General features: G+C 39.9%; 3 protein-coding genes across 8 annotated transcripts; 1 reads left to right on the plus strand and 2 right to left on the minus strand.

Annotated features, from left to right (window-relative positions):
• Positions 1-7,188: 7,188 nt before the first annotated feature.
• prrt2 (proline-rich transmembrane protein 2) lies at positions 7,189-13,193 on the minus strand. 2 transcript variants are annotated; one of them, XM_044177503.1, is made up of 5 exons: positions 12,708-13,193; positions 10,973-11,250; positions 10,541-10,836; positions 10,239-10,368; positions 7,189-9,201 (listed from the first exon to the last, which is right to left on the minus strand). In XM_044177503.1, the coding sequence occupies exons 2-5, from the start codon at positions 11,187-11,189 to the stop codon at positions 9,185-9,187; spliced, it is 660 nt and encodes a 219-aa protein (XP_044033438.1). In that variant the 5' UTR covers positions 11,190-11,250; positions 12,708-13,193; the 3' UTR covers positions 7,189-9,184. The 2 variants fall into 2 exon arrangements, with proteins under 2 accessions (XP_044033438.1, XP_044033437.1); XM_044177502.1 differs by lacking the exon at positions 7,189-9,201 and having other exon boundaries at positions 9,587-10,368.
• A 139-nt stretch (positions 13,194-13,332) lies between these two features.
• Positions 13,333-20,178, minus strand: kif22 (kinesin family member 22). The gene is made up of 13 exons (XM_044177493.1): positions 19,989-20,178; positions 19,481-19,692; positions 19,252-19,379; positions 18,748-18,899; positions 17,768-17,977; positions 16,886-17,276; positions 16,348-16,468; positions 15,812-15,932; positions 15,419-15,599; positions 14,670-14,764; positions 14,177-14,377; positions 13,994-14,053; positions 13,333-13,512 (listed from the first exon to the last, which is right to left on the minus strand). Exons 2-13 carry the CDS (start codon positions 19,666-19,668, stop codon positions 13,483-13,485), a joined length of 1,878 nt encoding a protein of 625 aa, XP_044033428.1. The 5' UTR covers positions 19,669-19,692; positions 19,989-20,178; the 3' UTR covers positions 13,333-13,482.
• Positions 20,179-20,455: 277 nt separating this feature from the next.
• On the plus strand, positions 20,456-23,078 carry pagr1 (PAXIP1 associated glutamate-rich protein 1). Of its 5 annotated transcripts, none has more exons than XM_044177501.1 (5): positions 20,456-20,692; positions 20,973-21,176; positions 21,824-22,157; positions 22,244-22,332; positions 22,505-23,078. In XM_044177501.1, exons 2-5 carry the CDS (start codon positions 21,008-21,010, stop codon positions 22,738-22,740), a joined length of 828 nt encoding a protein of 275 aa, XP_044033436.1. In that variant the 5' UTR covers positions 20,456-20,692; positions 20,973-21,007; the 3' UTR covers positions 22,741-23,078. The 5 variants fall into 5 exon arrangements, with proteins under 5 accessions (XP_044033436.1, XP_044033435.1, XP_044033432.1 ...); XM_044177500.1 differs by having other exon boundaries at positions 20,456-20,688; positions 20,970-21,176; XM_044177497.1 differs by having other exon boundaries at positions 20,456-20,672.
• The last annotated feature ends 318 nt before the right edge of the window (positions 23,079-23,396 follow it).

The following is a 23,396-nucleotide window of genomic DNA, read 5'->3' on the forward strand; positions in this document are numbered from 1 at the left end:
AGCAACTTGAATACAGTTGAATTTCCTTTTTTTCTGACTTTGTGAACCCTAAAAAACCCTGAAAATCTTTAACGACAACATGAGTTTTTCTTTTAATGTCACATAAAAGGCATTCTGTAGCTGACATCTATCTATCGATCTACGTTTTACTTATTCCATTTGACAGGGAGGTCAGAGGTCAGCATCAGGACATCAGGATGTGTTTGATAAACATACTGCTGCTCAGTGTCCCACCACAGATGGAGCATCACGCTGTGAGGCTGACCACAAGCTGACCGAGTGTCTGAAGCAGAGTCATGGACGTCGGGATAGAGGCTCAGTCTAGATTTGGGGGGGGGGGTTGTCATAAAAACTCTTTGTGGCTGTACAGTTTCTGATTACTGTGCATTTTCTCCTGTATCCTGAGTGGGAAAGAAGCTCTTTGTGAAATCAGAGAAGGCTCCTACTGTTTCATCTTAGTCACCTCCCTGTGCTCTCGGTCTGACTGACAAACACAGATGTCTGTCCTCTGCAGGTACTAGACTAACACTGTCTAAATGTGTAATATAAAAATTATATTACACTTATATCTGTTACAATACACGTAGGCAATAATAACATAGAACAGAAAAACACAAAATACAAAACTATTTAAATTAAAGCTGGCAATGTCGGTCAGTTGGTTGGTTGGTTGGTTCATCACTTCCAGACTGAAATATCTCAACAACTATGAGATAGTTGTACAGACGCTCATGGTCCCCAGAGGATGAATCCTATACTGACTTTGTTGATCCCTTGACTTCTTCTCTAGCACCACCATGAGGTTCACATTTGTGGTTTTGAGTGAAATGTCTTCACAGCTTTTGGATGGATTGCCATGAAATTTAGGTGCAGTCATTCATGTCCCCTGTCAGGATGACTTGTAATAACTTTGGTTATCACTTAACTTTTCACCAGCTAAACATTTTGATTTGTCCAATACTTTGCTTTATAACCTAATAATTTCAAAACATGACATTTACATCAGCCTCCGCTGTACGGATGGTGTTTCGTGCAAATTAGCAAATGACGGCATGCTAACACTAAACTAAGATGGTGAACATGGTAAACATTGTCCTGCTTAGCATCATTATGTTAGCATGCCAATATTAGCATTTAGCTCAAAGCACTGCTGTGCCTAAGTAGCTACAGCCTTACAGAGCTGCTAGCATGGCTGTAGACTTTTAGTCTTGTTTCAAGAAATTTAAAAGATTAAGAACTGTCTTTGTTATTCTCCTCCTGCAGGCCGTTACAGAGTCCAGGTTTTAAGTATTTAACTAAGAACAACCAACAATGATCAAATGATAATTTAAATCTTAAAATCATCCATACGTGGCAAATATAGAGATGCTAAAACTGGGGTTACACACACACACACACACACACACACACACACACTCCTGCTTAAACTCGTGAGAAGTAATTTTGAAAGAGTTTATGTAAACACAGATACAGATCATTGCAATAGTCCAGATACAAATGTAATAAAAACATGAATGAGTCTAATCTTATACATTTTAGGAAGCTACAGGAAGGAGGAATGGACTGCTGCTTGTTCAATGATCTAAAGATTGCTGTAAAAAAATAAATAAATAAATGAGAGGGGACACTTGAGGGCAGTAAACATTCAATTTTCAACCTTTTTGAGGTGGCTCTGCATCTAAAATAATACCAGAAATAGTCACTTAGTGATACAGATGCGTAATTAAATTCACATGATCATCAGTGTCAGAAGCTGCAGTAACATCTAAAAGATGGAAGAATTTATCAGAATAAAACTCCATGTGATGACTTTAAAAGAAGATAAAGGAAATGCCACAAAGTCCTATACAAAAAAAACTCACTTGGATGCAGACAGACTCAGACTAATATAGCTGTTAAAAAAATTATAGTAGTTATTTTTGCTCAGGGCGGGTTAATCTTAAATCCAGTGGTTTAGTAGATTTCTGTGAAACCACAAACATTTATTTAAACCCAAGCCGTGTCCTCTCTGCAAGTGCCAAGCATTACCGTTGATTGAGAAAACACATAATGGATAATGATGAGAGCTAGCACACTACGTCACAGAATAGTGAGTTTCAGCACCAACCATCTGGCTGTCTGATGCTCTGAAATGGTTTTGATTTCAATAAACACTCTATATCTAAAATATAGAGTATATATATACTCTAAAATATCTCTTTATTTCAGCCCACGTTATCAAGCTACTGTTGGTAACTCTATTAAAAATACAAATATTCATAATCTTTGCATGGTCATCTCATGACAATAAAACCGTCAGCATAATAAAAGGCTGCTGCTGTGATGCCACTGAAGATAAACGATAAAAAAAGAGGAATGAAGACACCACAGTGGGAAGTCCCTCTTGGATACTGCAGACAAACTAAGAGCCTTGATAGAAATATTAGTGATATTTCACCACAGAGGGACTAGAGTCCATCCACTGTGTGATGATGAGTAGTTTTCATTAAAGAGCCAATAATGAGCACATTACTGCCACCTAGCCAGGATTGGGATGAAAAGTTAGCAGCTAGCAGACGACACTGTAGTGATGCAGTAGGGCTGCACAGTAATAATGGGCCAAGTATGAGCCTGAAGCTCACATCACATTTCAATTAAGCTTCATGCAGATATTATAAAGGTACTCAATTATAACACAGTTCATGCAAGTTCAAGTAGATTTATGAGTAGATTTGCATGGATTAGCTAAATTTCCTGTCACCCTTTCTTCACATGTTTATTAGTGGGGAATTTTAGTCACAATTAATTGTTCAGAAGTTGGAAAAACTGCATTTTTGTACCACACACCCTCAGCTTGGAGTAATTTAGGAGATGCACTTTATTTGGAAACACTGCCTTCATACCAGGCATTCAAACACCACATTCAAAACATGTTTTATTAAGATTGTAACAAATAGTCAAGCTCTCTCTTTCATGCCTCTTAGGTCCTATGCTATTGTGCTATATATGTTGTAAATAATTATTTTCATGTGACCCAATTTGGTAAAAACATTGTTATTACATTATATAATGTAGGCTATCTCAAGAGACGTCCTAGTTGAATGAAGGTAAAATAAAAAAAAATAATGGCGTTCATCAGGTACAGATTCGAGGTACTTGTACTTTACTTGAGTATTTCCATATTATGCAACTTTGTACTTCTACTCCAGTACATCTCAGGTATATATATATACATATATATATATATATATATATATATATATATATATTTTACTCCACTGCATTTGTCTGACAGCTTTAGTTACTTTTCAGATTACAATTTTCATACCCTTCCTGTCCACTGAAAACCATGTATCTCCAAATGTGATGATTTTGAATTTGAATTTGATCTGATAAACTGAAGGATGAAATGTTTCTTTATGGGTTGAGGGAATTCTCCTACTTCTTAAGCTAAATAAACTATTTAAAGAAAAACCTTGGATCAGCTGGAAAGTGCATCGTCACAGAGCTTTTTCTGAGCTCATGAAAGGTTGACTTGCTAGAGATACGTGGTTCTCACAGGACAGCGACGCAAACATGTGATGATCTTATAGACCATGATGCTTTGCTGTAGATTAAACTACCCAACAGTATATAAAGTAGTTAAAATTAGCTCAACCTTAAACAACTACAGCAGTAAAATGCAACATACACATTAATGCAGCAGTAATATGAATCCAGAAACATCAGATATAATAGTAAAACACTGACAGGGAACATTTTGCAGAATGAGTACTTTTACTTTGATAATTAAGTACATTTTGCTGATAATACTTACACCTTACTTAGTTAAGGTTTCAAATGCAGGACTTTTACTTGTAGTGACAAGTACTTCACAGTGTTGTATTGTTACTTTTACTTAAGTAAAGAATCTGGCTACTTCTTTCACCACTGCATTCAGGTGTTGAGGAGGATTTTAGTCCACTTGGCTATTGTGGTGCATGGTAAAATGTAATAAGATTAAGACTGATGAGTTTACATATACAAATAATGAAAATAAATCATTCAGAATGAATTTGTCTCTCATTTTGAAGGTGACAAACATATGGCACTTCATGGCAAATCATTCACTTTTGACACATTGCATTCATTATTAATTGTGTCTTTAGACAAAAACAAATGTAGATTATGTTTGAAAACTTCTGATCCAAAGACGTTTGAAGAAAACATCTCCTCCTTTTACACAGAAAACCCATAACAGCTTATTAAACAATGTGTAAAAATCAACAGTCAACAATTGACCTTTTCTACAGCAGACATTTCAGCACGTAGGAAAAGCACAGGTGTAAATAATAAAATGAATGATGGCTGAATTCCATTTAGCTGCTTCAGTTTCAGGGTCCGGATATTGTGCATGCTGGCTTGCTGTCATGGCTTACTGGGACACTTGAATATAACGGGGCCATCGTTAATGTTATTAGCATTACATAACACCTGTGATTTCCCTACTGTGACAAGTCAAAATGTCTGCTGTGAAAAAGACCTATCAACAGTTTAGTACACGACTGACCTTTTTCAGGACATTTTTACTTGTCATAGTAGAAAAAGCACAGATGTAACAAATAATATTAATTATGGCTCCGTTCCATTTAGGTTTATTAGTAAGCCCTGCCAGTGAGCCAGCATTCAAAATACCAGGGTCCTGGAACGGAAGCAGCTAAATGGAGTGCAGTCGTAATTAAAGTTATTAGTTACACCTGTGCTTTTCCTGTTGAAATGTAGCTGTGAAAAAGGTCAATGTATCACTGGTAGCTACACAGTTTTGACATTTTTTGACAACAAACAGTGAAATGTTTCTTCAATAAACATGTGTCAGATAAATAATAAATAAATAAATAAATAAAATAATTCTTGTGTGTCATTGTATTTTAAAAATTAATGATAATTTTTCACTTTTTGAGTTTCAAAACCAAGTAATTCCTCTTTCCAAATCCACAACAATCTATCAAAGCATCCATTCACACTCATAATGATTTTTTTATTTCAGCCCTAGTTCTCTTTGCAAATTAAGCAGGCACTTCGCCACAGGTCAGTATATCTCATTACGCTGTTATTTCCTATGCGGACTGACAGGAAGATCATGATGCATCCAAACGCTGCCAAGCTGAATCACAGCCTCAGTGTTTATGTGACCCAGCTGGATAATCCCTGACCCACTTACTGCATCTGGATGTGACCCTGTCTGGTACGCTGATCCCTTTCCTAGCCATACTCTACTGTATATCTACTTTAAATTAGCTGAGTAGAAAGAAAAATACCTTTTGCTGTCAAAATATTAACATGGTTGAGGGGGAATTTGCTGTTGTCAGATGTTGTGAGTGCTGTCATATTTCTGCTAATGTAGTAGATTTTTTTCACTGTGAGCTCTGGAAGTTCCCTTATGAACAAGGTTTGCTTTAGGAAAATGTACATACTGAATGTAGTCATGTTTATTTTGAGTGTACAGTATTTTTTCATGTTCATTATTACAACAGAGCATGCACTTCACTGGGAGCTATGCACTTCTTTATCAAGCCCATGACGTTACTTTAATTATCATTTCCATGTAACATATTTAAACATAGCTTCTGTCCCAGCAAATAGCATGCACTTGTGGCAGGTGTGACATTAAAATTAGGACTGCAACTAATGATTATTTTCATTATTGATTAATCATTTGGTTTATAAACAATAAAATAAAGTGCCCATCACAATTTCCTAGAGGCCAAGGTGACATCTCTAAATATCATGTTTTGTCCAACCAACAGTCCAAAGTCCAAACATAATCAATTTGCTATAATGTAAGACAAAGAAAAGCAGCAAATTGTCACATCTGAGAAGCTGGAACACGGAAATGTTTAGCAGTTTTTAGCTATGCTAATAGTGTGATGTCAGTTCAACCTCAACTGAAATATCTCAACAACTACTGGATGGATTGCCATGAGATTTGATACAAACATTCATGGTTCCCAGAGGATAAATCCTAACAGCTTTGGTGACCTACTAACTTTTTATCTAGCGCCACCATAGGGTTCACATTTTTTGTTTTAACTTAATTGTCTTGACAACTATTGGATGGATTGCCATGAAATTTGGTACAGACATTGATGTCCCCCTCAGGATGAAATGTAATAACTAATGACTTTTCATGTAGCACCATCATCAGGTAATTTTAATTAGTCCAGTATTTTGGTTTATGACCAAATACCTGCAAAACTAATGACATTCCTATCAGTCTCAGTTGTACTTTGTGTTTAAGTGCTAGTTAGCAATTGTTAGCATGCTAACATGCCAAACTAAGATGGTGAACATGGTAAACATTATATTTGCTAAACTTCAGCATTTTAACATTGTGATTGTGAGCATGTTAGCATGCTGATGTTAGCATTTAGCTCCAAGCAATGCTGTGTCTAAGTGTAGCCTCACTTAGACACTAGCATGGCTGTAGACACTTGTTCCTTGAAAAATGACTTAAACGGTTAATCAATTATCAAAATAGCTACAGATTAATTTCCTGTCTTGACTAATTGACTTATTGTTGCAACATATTTTAAATAAATGGTATGATATTGTTAACGTATCAGTTGACCATTGTGCAGAACATGCTACACTTTTTATATAACAATGCAGCCTTTAAATGTTCATTACTGTCAGTTTGGATCCAAAAATCTACTTTCAAAACAATACTTTTTCTTTATGATATTACAAAGATTTTTTGCCCATTCACTGTTCTTGTTATGGATGCTCATAATTATGAAATAGGAAAGCCTGTGCAACCAATAATAATAGCTTCTTTAAGGTTTTAAAAAAAAAACCTCAGAGAAAATAATGAGGGATATTTTGCTTTGATTTTGTTGAAGTCATCTGAGGCTTTAGTTCTCATTATAGCCGATCATGCAGAGTATTTCCTGGCTCTGGGCTTCTCCCTTCAGCATTTTGCCTGCTGCCTCCGCTCCACTGCCTGACAACAGCACGCACTTTCAATCCCTGCAGCTTACACACTATCACAGTACGGACAACTACATTAAAACTTCCCCGTTGTTTTCTCTCATCTGCTAAACTGTCTGCTAACAGTCTCTCCTCAGTGGCTAAGCTCTCTGGTTATCTCTCCCTTTTGACACTCATTCTCTCCCACAAAAACTCTCCTGCTACCGCTGCTCTTTGTCCCTTCAAAACAACAATGAAAACATGTTGCATGCATTGTGTCTTTATTATGAATGTGCTGCAGAAGTATAATATTCCAAGTTCCAGCTCATCTTTGTCATTTTCAACTTCTATCATCATACATAAATAAAAATCCACAACATGCCCATAACCACAAAGATTAAAGAAGCCTGGTGGTAATACAATGACTGTCAGGAGGCTAGCCGACAGTTTCTGTGCCTACGTTAGATCATAACTACTTAATGCTAACTCATATCAGCTAGAGAATTATCACAATATTGAGATTTATATCTGCAGAATACATTGATTATAATTAAATTTACATATGAAGTACTAACAGAGGAAAAAATGCCTTAATCATTACAGAAATTTGTCTGCAGGTGTGAACTCATGATGAGAAATTGTGGCGTTTCTGTACATGATTCAAAATGCAGGATATAGTAAATAAGGAGAGTTTTATCCATTCTTGATGAAACCCAGTTGTTTTATATCACAGTGAGAATCACAGGTAGATAAAGATTACAGTTTAGTTAAAGACACACAGGAGATATGATAATAATAATATAGCAGATTTAAAAATTAGTTCTCCACAGTGCTGCTATTCATATCACCCATAAAACCATGGTCCCCTGAACCAGTGTTTTACAAATTAACCATCAAAAGACAGCATCCTCCTGTGTATGACAACAACATGGGCAAATATTAAGGTGTTTGTTGCTGTTCTAGGTTTTTTACAAGGGACAAAAATGCCACAATCTGTCTGGTTTAAAAGTACAGGCTACCTGTGGACTGAGGCTACAGTCATAACTTTGACTGCAATCACAAGCTATTTAATTTGTTAACCAAATAGTGATGCCCATATGCACACAATACTACCACCACCTGTCAACTGCAGCACAGCACTTTCAAGAGCATCACATTAAGAAATCTTTCTGTTTCAAAACAATGTTTTACAAACATTATCAAAAGATAGGACATAGATGATGAAGCATAATTAGCTTCACTGTAAAATGAATGTTTTAAGTATCTCTCTACACTTGGTTTTTTGCGAACATGTACCCTTTCCCGGCTCACAGTGGTGTCGAGTGGCTATACAGTGAAGTTGCAGCAGAGTAAAAACACTTTTGATGTTCCTCTCTACAACAGCAATTCTGTGATCAGATTGGGGTCTTTACAAAGCAAGAAACTTTCCCTCTAAATTTTTTTTTTTTGGCACATATTTTTCCTTGCAGTGATGACTGTGCCTTCTGTGTGAGACTTTCCATAATCCCTTCCATTTTAGCACCCATAGCTAGTCCTTGGTAAGCCTCTTTTTCATCCTCTTTTGCCACCCGTACGCTCACTCTCAAACACAAGATGTATGGCAGGAGTCATGAGAACCACACAGAGGAGAGTCTGAGGACATATTGTGATTGAAAGGGTTTCTGCTCTGTGATTTCCAATGCAACAGAAATCCCAGAGCCTCTCCACGTATCCGAGGGGATTTAACGGCAAGCTGAAACTCTGATGCATCCTGTCGTCGGTGCAGTGAAGGATGGACTTCACGGACATTTTGTTGGGACTTGCGTGTGGCGCTGAAGCTGGGAGACAACCCTGCCCGTTTCACGTTCTGTAACCACCTCCACAATCTCCCCATTTTCTAGTCCACCTTGTCTGAGTCAGTTCTGTGGGTGATGATGGGATTCTTGCAGAGTTTGTGTCTTTCTCAAGAATCCTTCTGAATGTGTTGACCAGAATACGAAGGGACTGATTAGACTGCCTACTCCCTTCTCCATTTATCATCAGACAGACAACCCCACCCCCTACCCACCCCACCCCCACCCCAATCAGAGCGCAGGATTTGCATATTTTATTTTCTTCCATTAGCAAAAGGGATTTATATAGATTACAGAAATACAAGTAAGCACTGTATATCGGGTGCATATTTGTCACACATCCAGGTAATGACTAGGCGGTAAAGACGGTGGTGCAGGTGCGGGCCAGATGATCAGTTGCCTTATCCAGTTTCATCATGGGATGAAACTCAGGTTTTCACATTTACTAAAAAAAGAAAAGGAAGCGTATTAGTTGAGCTATATATTCTGCAACTTAATATGGATGTATAAACTTTCACAGACCACAGAGGACAGTTATATCATGAGAAAAACAAGGGGCGTTGAGTCCCAGAGCCCTTAAACTCAAGTTGTATGAACAATTGCTCTTCCAGTCATTAAGTTAATTAGGACATCTCTTGGCTTAATGAGACCCAACAGGCTGCAACTGTGTGCATTCAAAAACAAAGTACAGATAAGTATCTGCTTGAACTGAAGTGAAAAGGCAAAGAATCATTTAACTGGCTGGCCCTTCATGCATGTATTCAAATATACAGCACTGCAAAAGACAAAGTCCCTTTCTTTACAAGTCACTAATAAGTAATAATCACTGATCTGTTATCAGAATCCCTTTATTTGCCAGGTACAATAAATGTACATTTAATAGTCTTGTGAGCACATCAACAACTCACACACTGACATACATTATATATGTATAGATATGGTACATATAGATATATGGACTTCACATTTTATACAAGCAAACAGGGCAAGGCATACAACAGACAGCAGACTACACATATCACTCTACAGATACACACACAGCAATCTGAGGCATGCAGTTGCTTACAGCTGGCAGCTGGAGGCCACCCGTGCAAATAAAGAAACATGTCATAAAATGTAGATTTGACTGATGCAAATGTGATTAATATGCTTTTTAATATGATCTTTGTGCAGCATTGACATAGTTCCTAAAGGCTAAAGTGCCGCCGTGTATAAAGACTCGTGCAGGCATTGTAACTAGTGCAATATTGTGCAAACATGGATGGTAATAATATCAGTGATTACAGTCAGATTGTGCTAACAGAGCTAAATATTATATCGTGATGGAATAAACAGTGACAGTAGCAGGTTTTTGGGCCAGGAGGATCAGGATTCAAGAAAAAAAAAACAGAAGTTCAGAGGGACGAATCAGCTGTGCGCAACTACACAGGAGGTAATAATAAGGTGAGGTTAAGGTTTAAAGGTCAGATTTGGGACACTCACTGGCCAGGTTGACAATGCAGGCGATGATAATGACCGTCCCTCCTACTAGTGACACCATGGAGAGCATCTTGGCCACACGTCCCAGACGCACAGCACCATCCAGATTTCCCTGCTCGAGACTGTTCTTGGACTGAAGGAGAAGATTGAACCATCTGTTAAATTGGGTTTGATACTGTTGCTTTTTTTTTTTTTTAAAAAAACACTAAACTCAGCAAAGTCGCTTTAGAACAACAAAACTACTGTTGGTGAAAATATAAAAAAACATAAGGAATAACAAGCCAGACAAAAGATCCTGTTCTTACCATGATGGAGTAGACGAATCCCACGATGTTGATGGGCCAGACGGGGCAGAAGCAGGCCAGCACGGACAGGAAGAGGTAGTCTTTAACTTTGGTCCGGTCCAAGGGTGGGTTGGTGGCGATGCTGGAGTGGCGAGAAAGCGACGGCCTGGGCGAGAAGGCGGTGTAGGCGATGGAACTCGCCCTGCTCCCCTTCCTGGTCTTGCTGTGATGGGGGTAAGAGATGGAGTGTTGTCTTCTGGGAGGAGAGGAGATGACTGGAGAGGTGCTCTCTGCAGGTGCTGGATGGATCCCATTACCTACACATGAGGGACAAAAAAAGGGGCAGGCAAGTGTTTGAAACACTGGAAGAGGTGAATGTGTGTGTAGTAGCTGACTGTCCCTGAGCTGACTAAGCAGCTGTATGACAATATGAGGTTAAAGTCAGTCACTTACTGTTCTTGAGCTTCTCGTTGATGACTATGACTAGCTCTCCTTTGGATTTGCTGCGGGGGAGCCTTGTGCTGGCCGGGCTGCTGCTGTGTTCACCTCTGACTGGTGGGCATGGCTCAGAGACAGGAGCTTGGCTCGCCAGAGAGCCCTCCTGGTCCAGCAGCGATGGTTGTTCCTCCCCTGGCCAAATGTCGGGACATGGCATCATATTCACAGCCATGCTGACAGCAAGATGAAGCCTGTTTGTGGTCCAGTCCTGTGTGTGCTGCCTGTAGTTACACCTGGGGGCCAGAAAATGGTTTTAACCATCTTTGTAAACAGAAACTGCTCCCTCCCATCTGCTTAAGGACTGTACAAAAATGATTCAGGTGGGTTGAAAAGGGATAGGATTGTGTATTGTTTTTCATTTTTGGGATAGCAGGGGAGGGCCCTTTAACTTTTCAAAGTTAAATTGTATTTCATTCCAAACAATTAAAATATTGAATATCAAATATTTACATCAAAAAGAATTTTGTGTGCGCCACAGATTATAAAAGGTGCATTTTGCCATACGAGGACGATTGTGTCTCTGTAACAAGGGTTTATTTTCCGCTTCAAAATCAACTAGAAGCTAATAAGGTCAATATGTAAGTTTTGAGAAACAGATGTGGATCTTTGTCATTATTAGTGATTTAACTTTATATTTCTAGAGAGCATGTTATTTTTCACTAATTTAGCTCCTACCTTCACTTTATTCTGCATCTTAATAGAAAGCAGTTAAATGTCTAAAAAATGTTAAATGTGTCATAGAAAGTGACCTCTTGGTTCAAAAGCAAAGAACGGCTTGAATATTTGGAAAACAGGGCGTATCATTTTGTTATGTTTTCCATAATTTTGGCAATTGATAATTACATTCCTATTTGATTTGGGTGCTATGTGAAATGTGTTATTCCACTGAAGCGGGACTCGTTAGAATACACCATCTGAAATTATTTGATATCAATGGCAAAATTAGTTGTACCAATTCAGTAGTTATTTAAAAATATTGGGGCGAGCATGTTCAGCCCCCCCCCTTCTCACTCTAATAACTTTCATACAGTCCCTAAATACATTCTGCTTTAGCCGATTTAGAGTTTGGATACAGTCTCAATATCACCATAATCCTCTTTATAATCCACTCTGACTTCAGTTAACATTTATCCTCTTTTTTTTCTTTTTCTTTTTAAATCGCTCCTTATGTCACGTAGAATAGTAAATAAATAGACTCAAGGTAAACAGATAAAACACATGCATGTCCCAATGTAAATCCAAATGAGCTCGTATTAAAATAGCAGATTATCTTAGTTTAAAAAAAAAAAAAAAAAAAAAGGTCACAATGACAAAGGCAGGTTCCTTTGAAACGGTAGTAGCGGCCATAGTCTCCGTGCAGGTGTGTGCATCCCATTTATTCATGTGTACACAAGCGTTAACTGGGAGGTTGTTGTGAGCACACAACAAAAGGTAAAGGACAGAGCAGAAAAAGGATGAGGACAAAGGAAAAATAATCAGATAGACCAGTGAAGGGGTGGGCATTAATTAGCCTGCTGCTGGTGATTTGAAGCCAGTGGATGTGGGCTGCTACATTGCAATAAGCAGGAGGGGGGAGAGAGAGAAAAAAAAAAAAACACATGCAGCCTGTATTGGATTGTTGCATTTAAAGCAAACTGATTGAATTGTAAAATAAAAATCAATGGTAGCTATGAGGATGAACCAAACTGACCTTTTTAATCCAGTGCCTGTCTCAACACAGCCGGAGCATCCCTGGCTTTACCATCGTGGTAACGTTATTCTCAGGTGCAAAAATCAGCATCAGACGCGACCAAACATCTCCTCTACAGCCACGATGTGTTTGCAAACGTGCGCCGTTTGTCTGAAATCCGAAGATATCCTTTTATGTCGAGAAAGCTGCTGAACCGGCTGCGGCGCCTTGTTCCAGCGCAGTGTGCTGGGAGTCTCCAGGATGGGTTAGGGTGGATCAGAGAGGAGGGGTGTGTGTGAGAAACGAAAAGTGAAATCAACCAGACTACGTGATGTGGGAGGAGGAGGGCGGGCGGGATTATAGCATCCTCCTCACCTCACCCCAGAAAAACAGCTCATAACACTGAAGATGTATCCAGTGATGCTGCATCACATGTCGGTGATAAAAAGGTGTCCTCCGGTCTCTGCCTCGCAGAGGACACGAGTTCAAAAATCAGCCCAATTAGGTGTTCAAACCGGAACGAGGAGAAAACTACTCCCCGGAGGAGGTGATTGATCTGAGAGGCGGTTCAGGGTAGGTGACAGTTAAGCCATATGTGAAAGTGACCATCAGATTTATTTATGATCATGAAATAAACACTCGAGCATTCAATGATACGAGTCATTTATTAAAAAGCAATAGTGCGCCACCAGCTGGAACACATTAGTAACTACAAAAATATCATAAAACCGAGCATAAATGACAAATAAAAGCTTCTGAGAGAAATTATATACACATTGGTATGATAAAGAAAAAGTCATTTTCCCATGGCACTCAGGATGTTTGCCTGAAAAAAACAAAAAAAAACCAAACAAACATTAGCACAGAGTAAACGCAAGATCATCTAAAGCGGCATAATGTGCTACTACTGGCCATTGTCTCCAATTTATTAGTATGAACAAGAGTCTACAGCCATTCTAGCAGCTGTACTGAGACACAGCGGAGCTTTAAGCTAAATGCTAACATTTGCTACTTAACAGCTGAGGCTGTAGGGAATGTCAACAATTTTGCAGGTATTTAGTCAAACCAACTGATTTTTGACCTGATGACACTAGATGAAAGGTCAGGGGATCACAAAAGACTACCATTTATTCTGTGGAGGACATAGATGTCTGAACCAAATTTAATGGCAATCCATTCATTAGTTGTTGGGATATTTCAGTCTGGACCAAAGTGGTGGATCAACTGCCCGACCAACCAATTATAGACCCATTCCGCTAGCATGGCCAAGAAAAATACATAACTATTTCACTGAAGACTTGGCTTACCTTCATGAAGGAGGAAAATCTCTTTTCTGTCATACCCTCAACTTTCCCCAGATCCTCCAACTGCAAAATAACAAATCATACATAAAAGGCACCACAAGAAAAATCTACACCTCTCAAGACAAGATATTGTTGTGGGGTGAGTTACATGATAAGAGATCTAAGTTTGATGTTTTCTCTACCGACCTTTGTGAAGTGACCGTGGATCTCCCTCCAGCCCAGGATGAGCTTTGCCTTCTTGTCGCCGATCTGCTGCAGACCCTTCAGCTCTTTGAGGGATCCCGTGTTGAGAACCTGCAGGATTTTCTGTCTGGACTGCTCCAGCACAGATGAGTCGAGTTGAGACTCCCAGCCATTCTCCATTATGTTCTCTTTACCATCTGGAGGCTAAGTTAAAAAAGAAAAAAGAAAACCCCAAAACATTTAAAATTGGTATTTAACACAATTATAGAAAATGTACAGCACATGACAATCCATTTTTAACTGTCAACATCTATTTATCCATATTGGTCTGGAAAGGAGGTTAATTTTGACCTAATAAATGTGAGAACTTGCAGAGTCTGTCTAGTCAAAAAACAAACAAATTGAAGCTAATGCACTACGTCAGCTTGTTTCTGATGCTTGCAATTCTGCGGATGTGTCAAGCTAAGCACAGCACAGTCAAGGCTTGGATGCTGACCTCAACCTGGTCTGAAAGCTTCCCCTTTTTCTTCTTGACGCAGACAGACTGTTTTTTGACGACTGCAAGCTGCTGAAGAGGCTGGAGCTGGGACACTGGTTGGGAGGAAACCACATATACAATTAACGTTAAATACATTTAATGATACACATTAGAATACAATGTTGACATTCAATTTCAAACCAAATGTTGCACTGAAACAGTCAAAATGTCTTATTTCGTTTGGGGTTTAGTGCTGTTTCAAAGCCAAATGCATGAGACAGGTACCAAGGAAAGTTACCCAGCTCAGTCTCCAAGCTGCAGAGGGGAGTAAATATAATTCCTCCTCATCACCATTTGATATATTCTCTGACTCCTATATTGTAGGCTGAGCTCTTGTATCACATTGCAGGTCATCAATAGCTCCATTGATTCAACATGACAGAATTAGTGAGTGCCTACTCTTCAGCGAAGCGTGAACAGAGGATTACACACAAGGAAAAAAGTTTTCCCACAGTCATTTTTTTCCCCATCTAGTACCGTCTTTATTCAAAGCCAATTTAAACACAGTAGTATCTGAAACGTCTATAGTCCTAATATGGTGGTTCTTTGCATGCTTTGCCATTAGATAAGTCAGTTTACTCCAAAACTGCAGTCATTTCTATTCGACTGTCAGCTAAATTCTTACAACTTGAATTTAAATGTTAACAGGTAAGAAAAATCTATGTAAATTCACTTTGCTACAGTCACATCTATCGTTTCTGACTGACCTTGTAGGGGTTGGACCACAGCCTGCTGCTTATTGGGTTTTGTGGCAGTTGACTGTTTTCTGTGCAGAGGAGCCACGTTGTTCTTGAAGTCAGGCTCCTGTGTGGCACTGGACTTTTCTCCAGCCAAACGGCTGAATAGCATTGCCTTGCTCTCAAACTCCTTCTGCTTCTCTTTGAGCTCCTGCGGGCAAAAAAACAAAAAGAGAGTGGCAAGGTTGGCTATCAAATATCCATGAAGAGTTGATCGATTGGCATAAAAGATCAATCATGACAGTATCAGCATCTGGTTAATCACACACACAGAGAAATTATGACAGACAGAAGAGACAAAAAGGTGTTTCCATCAGTCATCCAGGTAGATAAACTCAAGTTTTGATGTAGGTGTGTTTTCACCTGGATCTCCTTGCGAGACTGGGCCACATCTTTCAGCATGCCGAGTCTATCTTTGTCCTGGCAGTTCATCATCAGCTTCTCCAGAGCTATCAGTCTGTCCATCACAGACGGTTCTGACAGGCTGAGAGAGAGACACACACACACACAAATCAAGATAAGAGAAAAAGTAGGTAGACAACGAGGGGGGACAGTATGGTCAGGGGCTTTGAAATGCACTCAGAAGTCAAAAGGTGGACCGGGCTGAAAGAATGCAAGTTGACGAGATTCATAACCCAGACAGACTTATTAACCTGACAACAGATGGCAAGAAAGCAGTGCTTGTATCCCTCCCAACGAGATCCCAGTAGACACAGCAGCTGTAGCCAATGGGAGCACTGCAGAGAGTTGCTTTCAGCACAAGCTATAAAATCTTGGCCCACTGCTTTGAGGCTTTGGTTTAAGTTGCTGTTGTATGGATTAAATTTGATGTTGTAGCTTTGGGCAATTGCATATGCATTTTCTTCACAGTTCCTATGTCTCTGTGTGTGGTCTTTAACCTCTGAAAATGTGCAGAGGGTGAGGAACCATCTTGTTCAGTTTTCCTCTCGTCTTTCTGCCTCTTCTTCTGTGGCTCAGTGCCAGACCCCCGTGCCTCGTGGTCTTCTCTGGACCGCTTCACTGCAGATGAAGGCAGAGGGGAAATTAACAGTTTAGCATTCAGTGCACTGAAGCAACACTGTTTGTGGGGTTCTCTAAGAGTGTAAAGCAATTCAGATCAAGATGGCACAGCATCATTCAAGGCTGCATCGCAGTGCCTGAATTAAAGCCAAGGGAAGAACAGCATTAGGCATCTATTGAAGACAATGCAAGAGGAAATGCATCATAACAGCAAACGTTTAAATGTTAAAATGACATCCATCATGCCCAGAGACAGCTGGCTTTTTACTTAGTCATCATCCTTTGGGATGTTACACGGGTGCCACCTATTGGCCTTGGATCATATTCTGTCAGAGCTTCCTCTCCTCTGACTATTCCATTTCTTTCTATACTTACAAGCCCTCTGAATGAAAAAGTGAGTGACTCAGTTTCCCTCACCTGGCAGCACAGGCACAGTTTCACGGGTGAAGGGCTTGTTCACGATGAGCTTGGATTTGGCGGCAAAGTTGAGTGCACTAAAGGTATCAAAATAGTATTTGTACTCAGGCGCGATATTGGTGATCATGACGGAGTGTGCCGAGCCACCCAGAGAGTCCTGTAGCAGTCGTGTCAGTTTACTGTCTCTGTATGGTACACGGACGGCAGTGCCGGAGTTTAGGGAGTCCACCACTTTGCTGAGAGTGAAGAGAGACAGGTTGATGGCACCGCTCTCCTTCAGACGGATGCCCTGGTTGCCGGTGCGTCGGTTGTCCTCAGACCCAGCCAGGTCTACCAAGTACAGCTTGCCTGTCTGTTGTCTGTGGGGCAGGGCGCGCTGAGTTCGTACAACCTAGAAGATCATTGAAAAGATTAAGATTTGAGAAGGGGCAATGACACAGAGGTCAGACATGATAGGGAGGGAGGAGAAGAGAGAAATAAAAGGTTAGTTGAGATAAAAGGTAGGCAGCAAAAGGCTTTCATTTGATCATAATTGTGACTCATTATGTAATCAGCAATACAACATAGGTAGTAAGTAAGAATGTAGAAAAAGGACAAAGTAAGTAAGAAGGACAACAGACGCCAGTTTGTTTCTCTCGCAGAATAGTCCCAGAAAGCCCAGAGTTTGCTAGTGGGAGTGTTTTAGGAGAGAATTGATTTCAGCACCAGCTACCAAATCCTGGCCTACTGCTCAGAGGCCACAACCTGTTTAAGATGCTGTTCGACTATCCACTGGATACCCATGCACAAAACAGTTCAGTGAACAAAAGAGAGAAACTATCAAAGAGGATTATAAATGAACAAACAGTCTTTTCTCAGAGTTGATCAGATTACATATCAAACCTTGATGAGGAGGACAGCATGGCTGCGGCTGGAGCGCTGGTTTAGTTTGGTAGAAGCTGTAGTACGATTGAGGCTGGCAGGGACAAAGTGTTTGTCAAAATCTGAGAAGGAGGAGATGGTTGTGTGAGTGAGGCCGGGGATAAGGATGTTCTTGTCCTTGTCCTCTCGGATTGGCAAATCCTGTGAGCCTGGTGATAGAAGATCTAGCACCTGAGAGAAAGAAAGAAGGAAGCATTGATGGACTGCACAATGTCAAACATAAAATAGCACTTGACTAAATAACCAAGGATGCTTTAAAAAAAACAGCAAAGAAAAGTATTACTAGTGGAAAATTAGACAAGCAATCGAAGCAGCACAGAGCTGGTTAGACAGTATTTTTAAGTTTTTAACAATGAGGAGCAGTTGAAGGACACAGGATGAGAGCACAGTGATATCTGGTGGTGGTCTCGGGTAGGGGAGTGCATGAGCAGTGGAGTTGAACTAAAAAGGGAGGGCTGGGTGGAGACTGGTTTTGCCTTTGTCATTTACATTATCAGAAGTTTGGGTCTGATTTAAAAAAAAAAATATTTAAAAAAGTGTTTATTTTAAATATAAAACAAGTTCCTCTCCCCCAAAATCAATACAAAACGCCAGGTGCTAGTCGGATTTTACTTACATTTGCAACATAACAACTCTGTAGCTTACCCATTTCTTGGCAACTTAACAGGAAATGGCTCATTTTAAGCGGAACATGCATATGTTATATGCATATACGTGTTAATACTGACATATGATAGCCTTTATTCTATTTGTAACATAAATGCCAGAAATAGACTTCTAATTCCAAATTAGATGTTGACAGATAAATTGCACTAATGGAACAAAGTGGGCTCAACTTAGATTTTGAACTCCTGACAAAACCCTTATTTCACTTTCTTAACTATGGACAGAAAGCAAGATACTACTGGCTCACACTATACTGTGTAGCCAACCATTCATACCTTCTCATTGTATATTTCCAAATAAGACATGCCAATGCTGTAGTCCCATCCTTCATCCTCATCCTTGGCCTTGACCAGATTGAAGACTTCGCGGACGGCTCGGGGGATCACACCTGGCTGCTCTGAACTGCCCAACATGGTGTGGGTCTTACCTACGAAAGAGGACGGGGTAAGTTAGCAGGGAATAATGCGTTTAGGAAAAGGAGACAAATTAATGAACTGTAAGAGCAAATTGTCTCAGTAAAAACAATATAATGAGAGGCCACAAAGAGTGGTTAACAAAACATCTTAATTCAAAGTATTTTGACTGGTGAATTCAGAATATTAAATAGCTCACACAACCTATGCACATCTAAAATCCCACTGTTAATGGTATAAATGTATGTGATATTAAGTAAAACGTTTAGTGAAAATTTGAGACTGGACATGTCTTGATTACCATCTGTAATATGGAACCAAGTAAACAAAGTACAAGTTAACAAATGTAATATTGCTGTAGCATACCAGCTCCTGTTGGTCCATAGGTAAAGACACTGGCATTTTGTCCTTTCAGAATGTGTGGTAGAATGGGCTTCACTGATGAGAGGAAAACCTCTTGCTGTGTCGTTTGCTCACCGTGAAAAACGTCGAAGCTGAAACAGCATCCACAACACTCTTAGAATTTACTGTTTGTCAATAATTAGAGATATTAACAACATCATCATCATTCAGAAGTTATGCTGAGGACACTGACTGGTATTTGACGGATTCTGTAGCATTCCTCCAGTTGACTATCTCCAGGTTCTGTGAGTCCAGGCCTCTGACACACGGTCCTTCGTCTTTCTCATCTTGCTTGCTCATACAGGGCCGCAGACGAACCGCTACCCGAACCCTGGACGTCTTCTTGTTTCCTCCATCGGGTAACGCCATGCGCTGAGCCATGTTTAAGCTTTTAGAAAAAAAGGCCTGGATAACAACATAAACCAAGTCAGCAGAGTATAACTTTTATCTGTGCAAAATGGCAGTTTAACAATGCACATTATTAACGGACGTGCTTAGATTTCAATGAAATGTCGATTCCCCTCAAACAAAGCATTGCAACAATGAGCCACGTTCTACTTTATTAATGGAGGCTTTAAACGGCTAATAACAAGCTAGCTGACGTTAAGTCACGGTAACGTTACTCTTGCTTCTCAAACGAACGTTACCAAGGTCACTTAGTCCTTTACCGAGTGTATTACTAATGTTTCGTTAGTGCTTACCGATATTGTTTGCGGACTCTTCGTAAAACCAAAAAAACTTTTGTTATCCGCAAAGTTTCACCTTTAGCAACATTGCAAACACCGTCTTTTAACAATGGCGATCAAGCCCCCTAACCATCTAAACTAACCGAACACTTTTCAAATGAAGAGCGCTGCAACCGGAAACGACCATTAACCAATCAGAAACACTGGCGCCTATTTGACGTCTACCGCCCTTATTTATAATATGCACTCGTGCACCGAATAGAGTAGTTAACGTTATGCTATATACACACATATATAAACATTTTAAAATAACACTTTAACGTGAATAGTGAGGCAAAATATGTTTGTTAAAATTTGGCCCGATGTGCATTCAGCCCAGTATGCGATTGCGCACTGCGCAGGAAGTCGTGCCAACAGTAGATCTCTACTACGCACACCTGAACTGCTGTCGGCCATTCGCGCCGTCGATGGCCTATCCATATGATGTTTAATCAGTGGGAATGCGCAGTCCAGCAGAACTAAGCAGTTCGTCACACAGTTCTTCTAGTTCAAAATGGCGCTATGTTTACGTCTCTACATAATCGTGTATTATCCATAGCAAGTCTCATGGAGAGCTTTGGCGTTTTTATTCACTGGGAAAGATAATTTGACCTAACATTTAGCTACAACACCAGTGATCCACGATAAACCGGACATTCGGTAATGACAATTTAAGGCACGTATGTTATCTAATTGTACTTTGCTGTTTAGAAATATCTCACGGTTAGGCCTGACGTTAGCTAGTCAAACGAGGATAAAATTAACGTTACGTTTAATGTGTGGCTTTGTTGACTGCTCACCATTCAGCAAAGTTAACAGCTAGGCTACCTGTTAAATGTTATAGGTATGATATTACTCTTGGCTAGCTATCTTAAAGACCTCTTAACCTCACATGCCTATAGTTACTTTCAGTTGTACTAAAATGTTTGTTTGTTTTTTCATAATGCTTCTGTTTAGCAGATCTGTGGCTATAAAGTTCAGCAGCAGCAGGAAGGATGCAGGCTGAGGCCACAGACTCTTCACTGAGAGAGGGCATAGAGGCTCTGGGTGTGAAGGACACAGAAACACCTGCAGCAGGGAAAGAGGAAGAGGGCAACACAGAGCAACAGGACACGGAAATGACTGCTGCCACAGAGGACGACACAACAACCAAGGATGAAAAGGGTAACTCTATTAAGAAACAGAAAGAAAAAGGGGAAATTTGGTATCTGCAGCGACACATCTTGAAAGGTGTAACTCTAGAGATATCAACATTGCAAAACACTAAACATGTAGTAACTAACATACAATTTTAAACATTTCTAATGAGGCCTTTTCATTCAACAGTATGTGTCGGTTTAAGAAGTGCTTCTTATTTAAAAAAAAAACCCCACAACATTGAAGTAAACACAAGAAAACACTGACACGGTCAAAATGAACAAAACATATTTTAATGTGAAGCAGTATTACTCAGTATTTGACGTAGCCCTCCTTAGAATTAAAAGGCTATATCATTCTTTTGGTAGACTAACACACATCACATATAAAGTATTCTTCAGTGAAATCCGGTTTCTTGTTTAAAGGACTTTCAGCATGTGCATGTGTTCAAAAGATGTCATAACTCACATTTTGACTTCTTTCTTTCATCAATAGCTTTGAATTATTGAAGTTGTTAAAGAGTTTAACCCAGTACTTCACAGTATAATTTATCTGTAGTACTTTAAAAAAGTAATCTACATATAATGTAATACTGAAGTGCTACAATTCTATTTTCCTATCACTCAACAGCTTTTGTTAAACTGCCTTTCTGTGTGTTTTTGCTGCCTTCTCAGATGAAGATACAGATGCAGTGGAAGGAGAGGCACACAAGGATGAACCTCAGGCAGACTCAGGGGTGGATGGTGAAGAGGGAAAGCAGGCTGCAGTAGTGGACGGTGAATGGGAGCTTGCATACAGTGACGAGGAAATGGAGGACCCCAAAAACTGGATGCCCCCTCCTGCTGAGATCAAAAGACTCTATGAGCTCCTCGCTAAAGGGGAGATGCTGGAATTGAACTTTATGCCCCTTCCCAGGAGGCCCCCTACACCTGAACGAACCCCCTCACCTGAAAGAGACGACGAGGAAGAGGCAGCGAAGGAAAGGGAGCGGGAGGAGAGAGATCGCAAGTCAGTATTACTATTTCTCATCATGTCATCTCTAAGGATTTTTGTCTGCATATATGAGAAGCCTCATTACTTTTTTTTTCTTCCAGGCCTCCAAGTCCAACTGAGTTTGACTTTGATGAAGAGCAAATGCAAGCCACTCCGAAAAATGCCTTCATCAACAGACGCAGAACACCAGGTGTGACAGGCGATAACTGAGATTTGAGCTTTCATACTGTAAATTAAAAGAATGATGTTTGGTCTTCTCTTAGCTCGTCACTGTTGGGTTTCATTCAATTCTGAAAGCACAGTAAAAGGGATGGTTTGGTGGTTTTAGGGAAGTCCGGCTGACGTTTTTCCTTCTCTCCCAGGATTTTCAGCCCGCTCGTCTGTGAAAAGGGAAGCTCAGCTGGACAAAGTACTGTCAGACATGAAGCGCCATCGCAAAATTGAGCAGCACATCTTGCGTACGGGTCGAGATCTCTTCAAAAGCGACAAGAAGCTGGAGGAGGCCCTGTCTCCAAACAGCCAGAAGGAGCGGGAGAAGGAGAGGGAACGAGACAGCAACCCCAACACCATCTTCTCCCCGAGACAGAGGAGATACTGAAGTATTAAGAGATGAGGACTTGTCCAGGGGCAAATAAGGCCAAGAGCTTTCAGAGGCTTTCTCAAAACTTGAATTTTTTTATGTAACGAGTTTTGTATGTTTTCTATGTGTGTTTTGTATATTGGCAATAAACATTTTAACCCCGGAGAATGTTAACTGATCCGTTGTAATCAGTGTGCTGTAAGGGCGGGTGGTATGGAGAAAAATCCTCTGTAACAGCATAGGATCGTGGTATATATTGTAATATACTTATAAGTTTGTGAAACTTCATGGATGAAATAACAACATATGGGATGTATTTTTGGCTATTGCAGTGAATTAAATACCTGGCAAATGAAGGTATATGGAGGTGAGTTTTGTCCCTGCTGATCAGAATACTCATTTTCTACAATTTTTGTCAATCTGTGGAATTCCCTTTATAAAACAGCCCATTAAAAGCCTTTTCATATTGTAGTAAGAGTATCATCTAGGCAGTGATCAGTCCACTTTCCAATGCTTAAACGTGGATAATTGGTAAAGCTTTAAAATCATTACATAAATTCATGGATATTGGCACCCTCTAGTGGCTCACTTTCACCTTATGATGGAACAGTGATGTCCAAATTCAGAAATGGCATTTGATTATAAATTTCTACATTGACAAAACTTAGGGATAA

The sequence above is a fragment of the Siniperca chuatsi genome, linkage group LG20 (genome assembly GCF_020085105.1).
Source record: "Siniperca chuatsi isolate FFG_IHB_CAS linkage group LG20, ASM2008510v1, whole genome shotgun sequence".
Lineage (NCBI taxonomy): Eukaryota > Metazoa > Chordata > Actinopteri > Centrarchiformes > Sinipercidae > Siniperca > Siniperca chuatsi.

Coding starts and splice junctions, on each gene's coding strand:
- prrt2 (XM_044177502.1), bottom strand. CDS start 11,189: ATGGCTGTGAATATGATGCCATGTCCCGACATTTGGCCAGGGGAGGAA. Junction 10,837..10,972: donor CAACGAGAAGCTCAAGAACA/GTAAGTGACTGA, acceptor CCTCATGTGTAG/GTAATGGGATCCATCCAGCA. Junction 10,369..10,540: donor GATTCGTCTACTCCATCATG/GTAAGAACAGGA, acceptor CTTCTCCTTCAG/TCCAAGAACAGTCTCGAGCA.
- kif22 (XM_044177493.1), bottom strand. CDS start 19,668: ATGGCTCAGCGCATGGCGTTACCCGATGGAGGAAACAAGAAGACGTCC. Junction 16,469..16,885: donor AACTGTGCCTGTGCTGCCAG/GTGAGGGAAACT, acceptor CTTCATCTGCAG/TGAAGCGGTCCAGAGAAGAC. Junction 13,513..13,993: donor GATTTTCCTCCTTCATGAAG/GTAAGCCAAGTC, acceptor TGTTTTTTTCAG/GCAAACATCCTGAGTGCCAT.
- pagr1 (XM_044177501.1), top strand. CDS start 21,008: ATGCAGGCTGAGGCCACAGACTCTTCACTGAGAGAGGGCATAGAGGCT. Junction 22,158..22,243: donor CGGGAGGAGAGAGATCGCAA/GTCAGTATTACT, acceptor TTTTTCTTCCAG/GCCTCCAAGTCCAACTGAGT. Junction 22,333..22,504: donor CAACAGACGCAGAACACCAG/GTGTGACAGGCG, acceptor CTTCTCTCCCAG/GATTTTCAGCCCGCTCGTCT.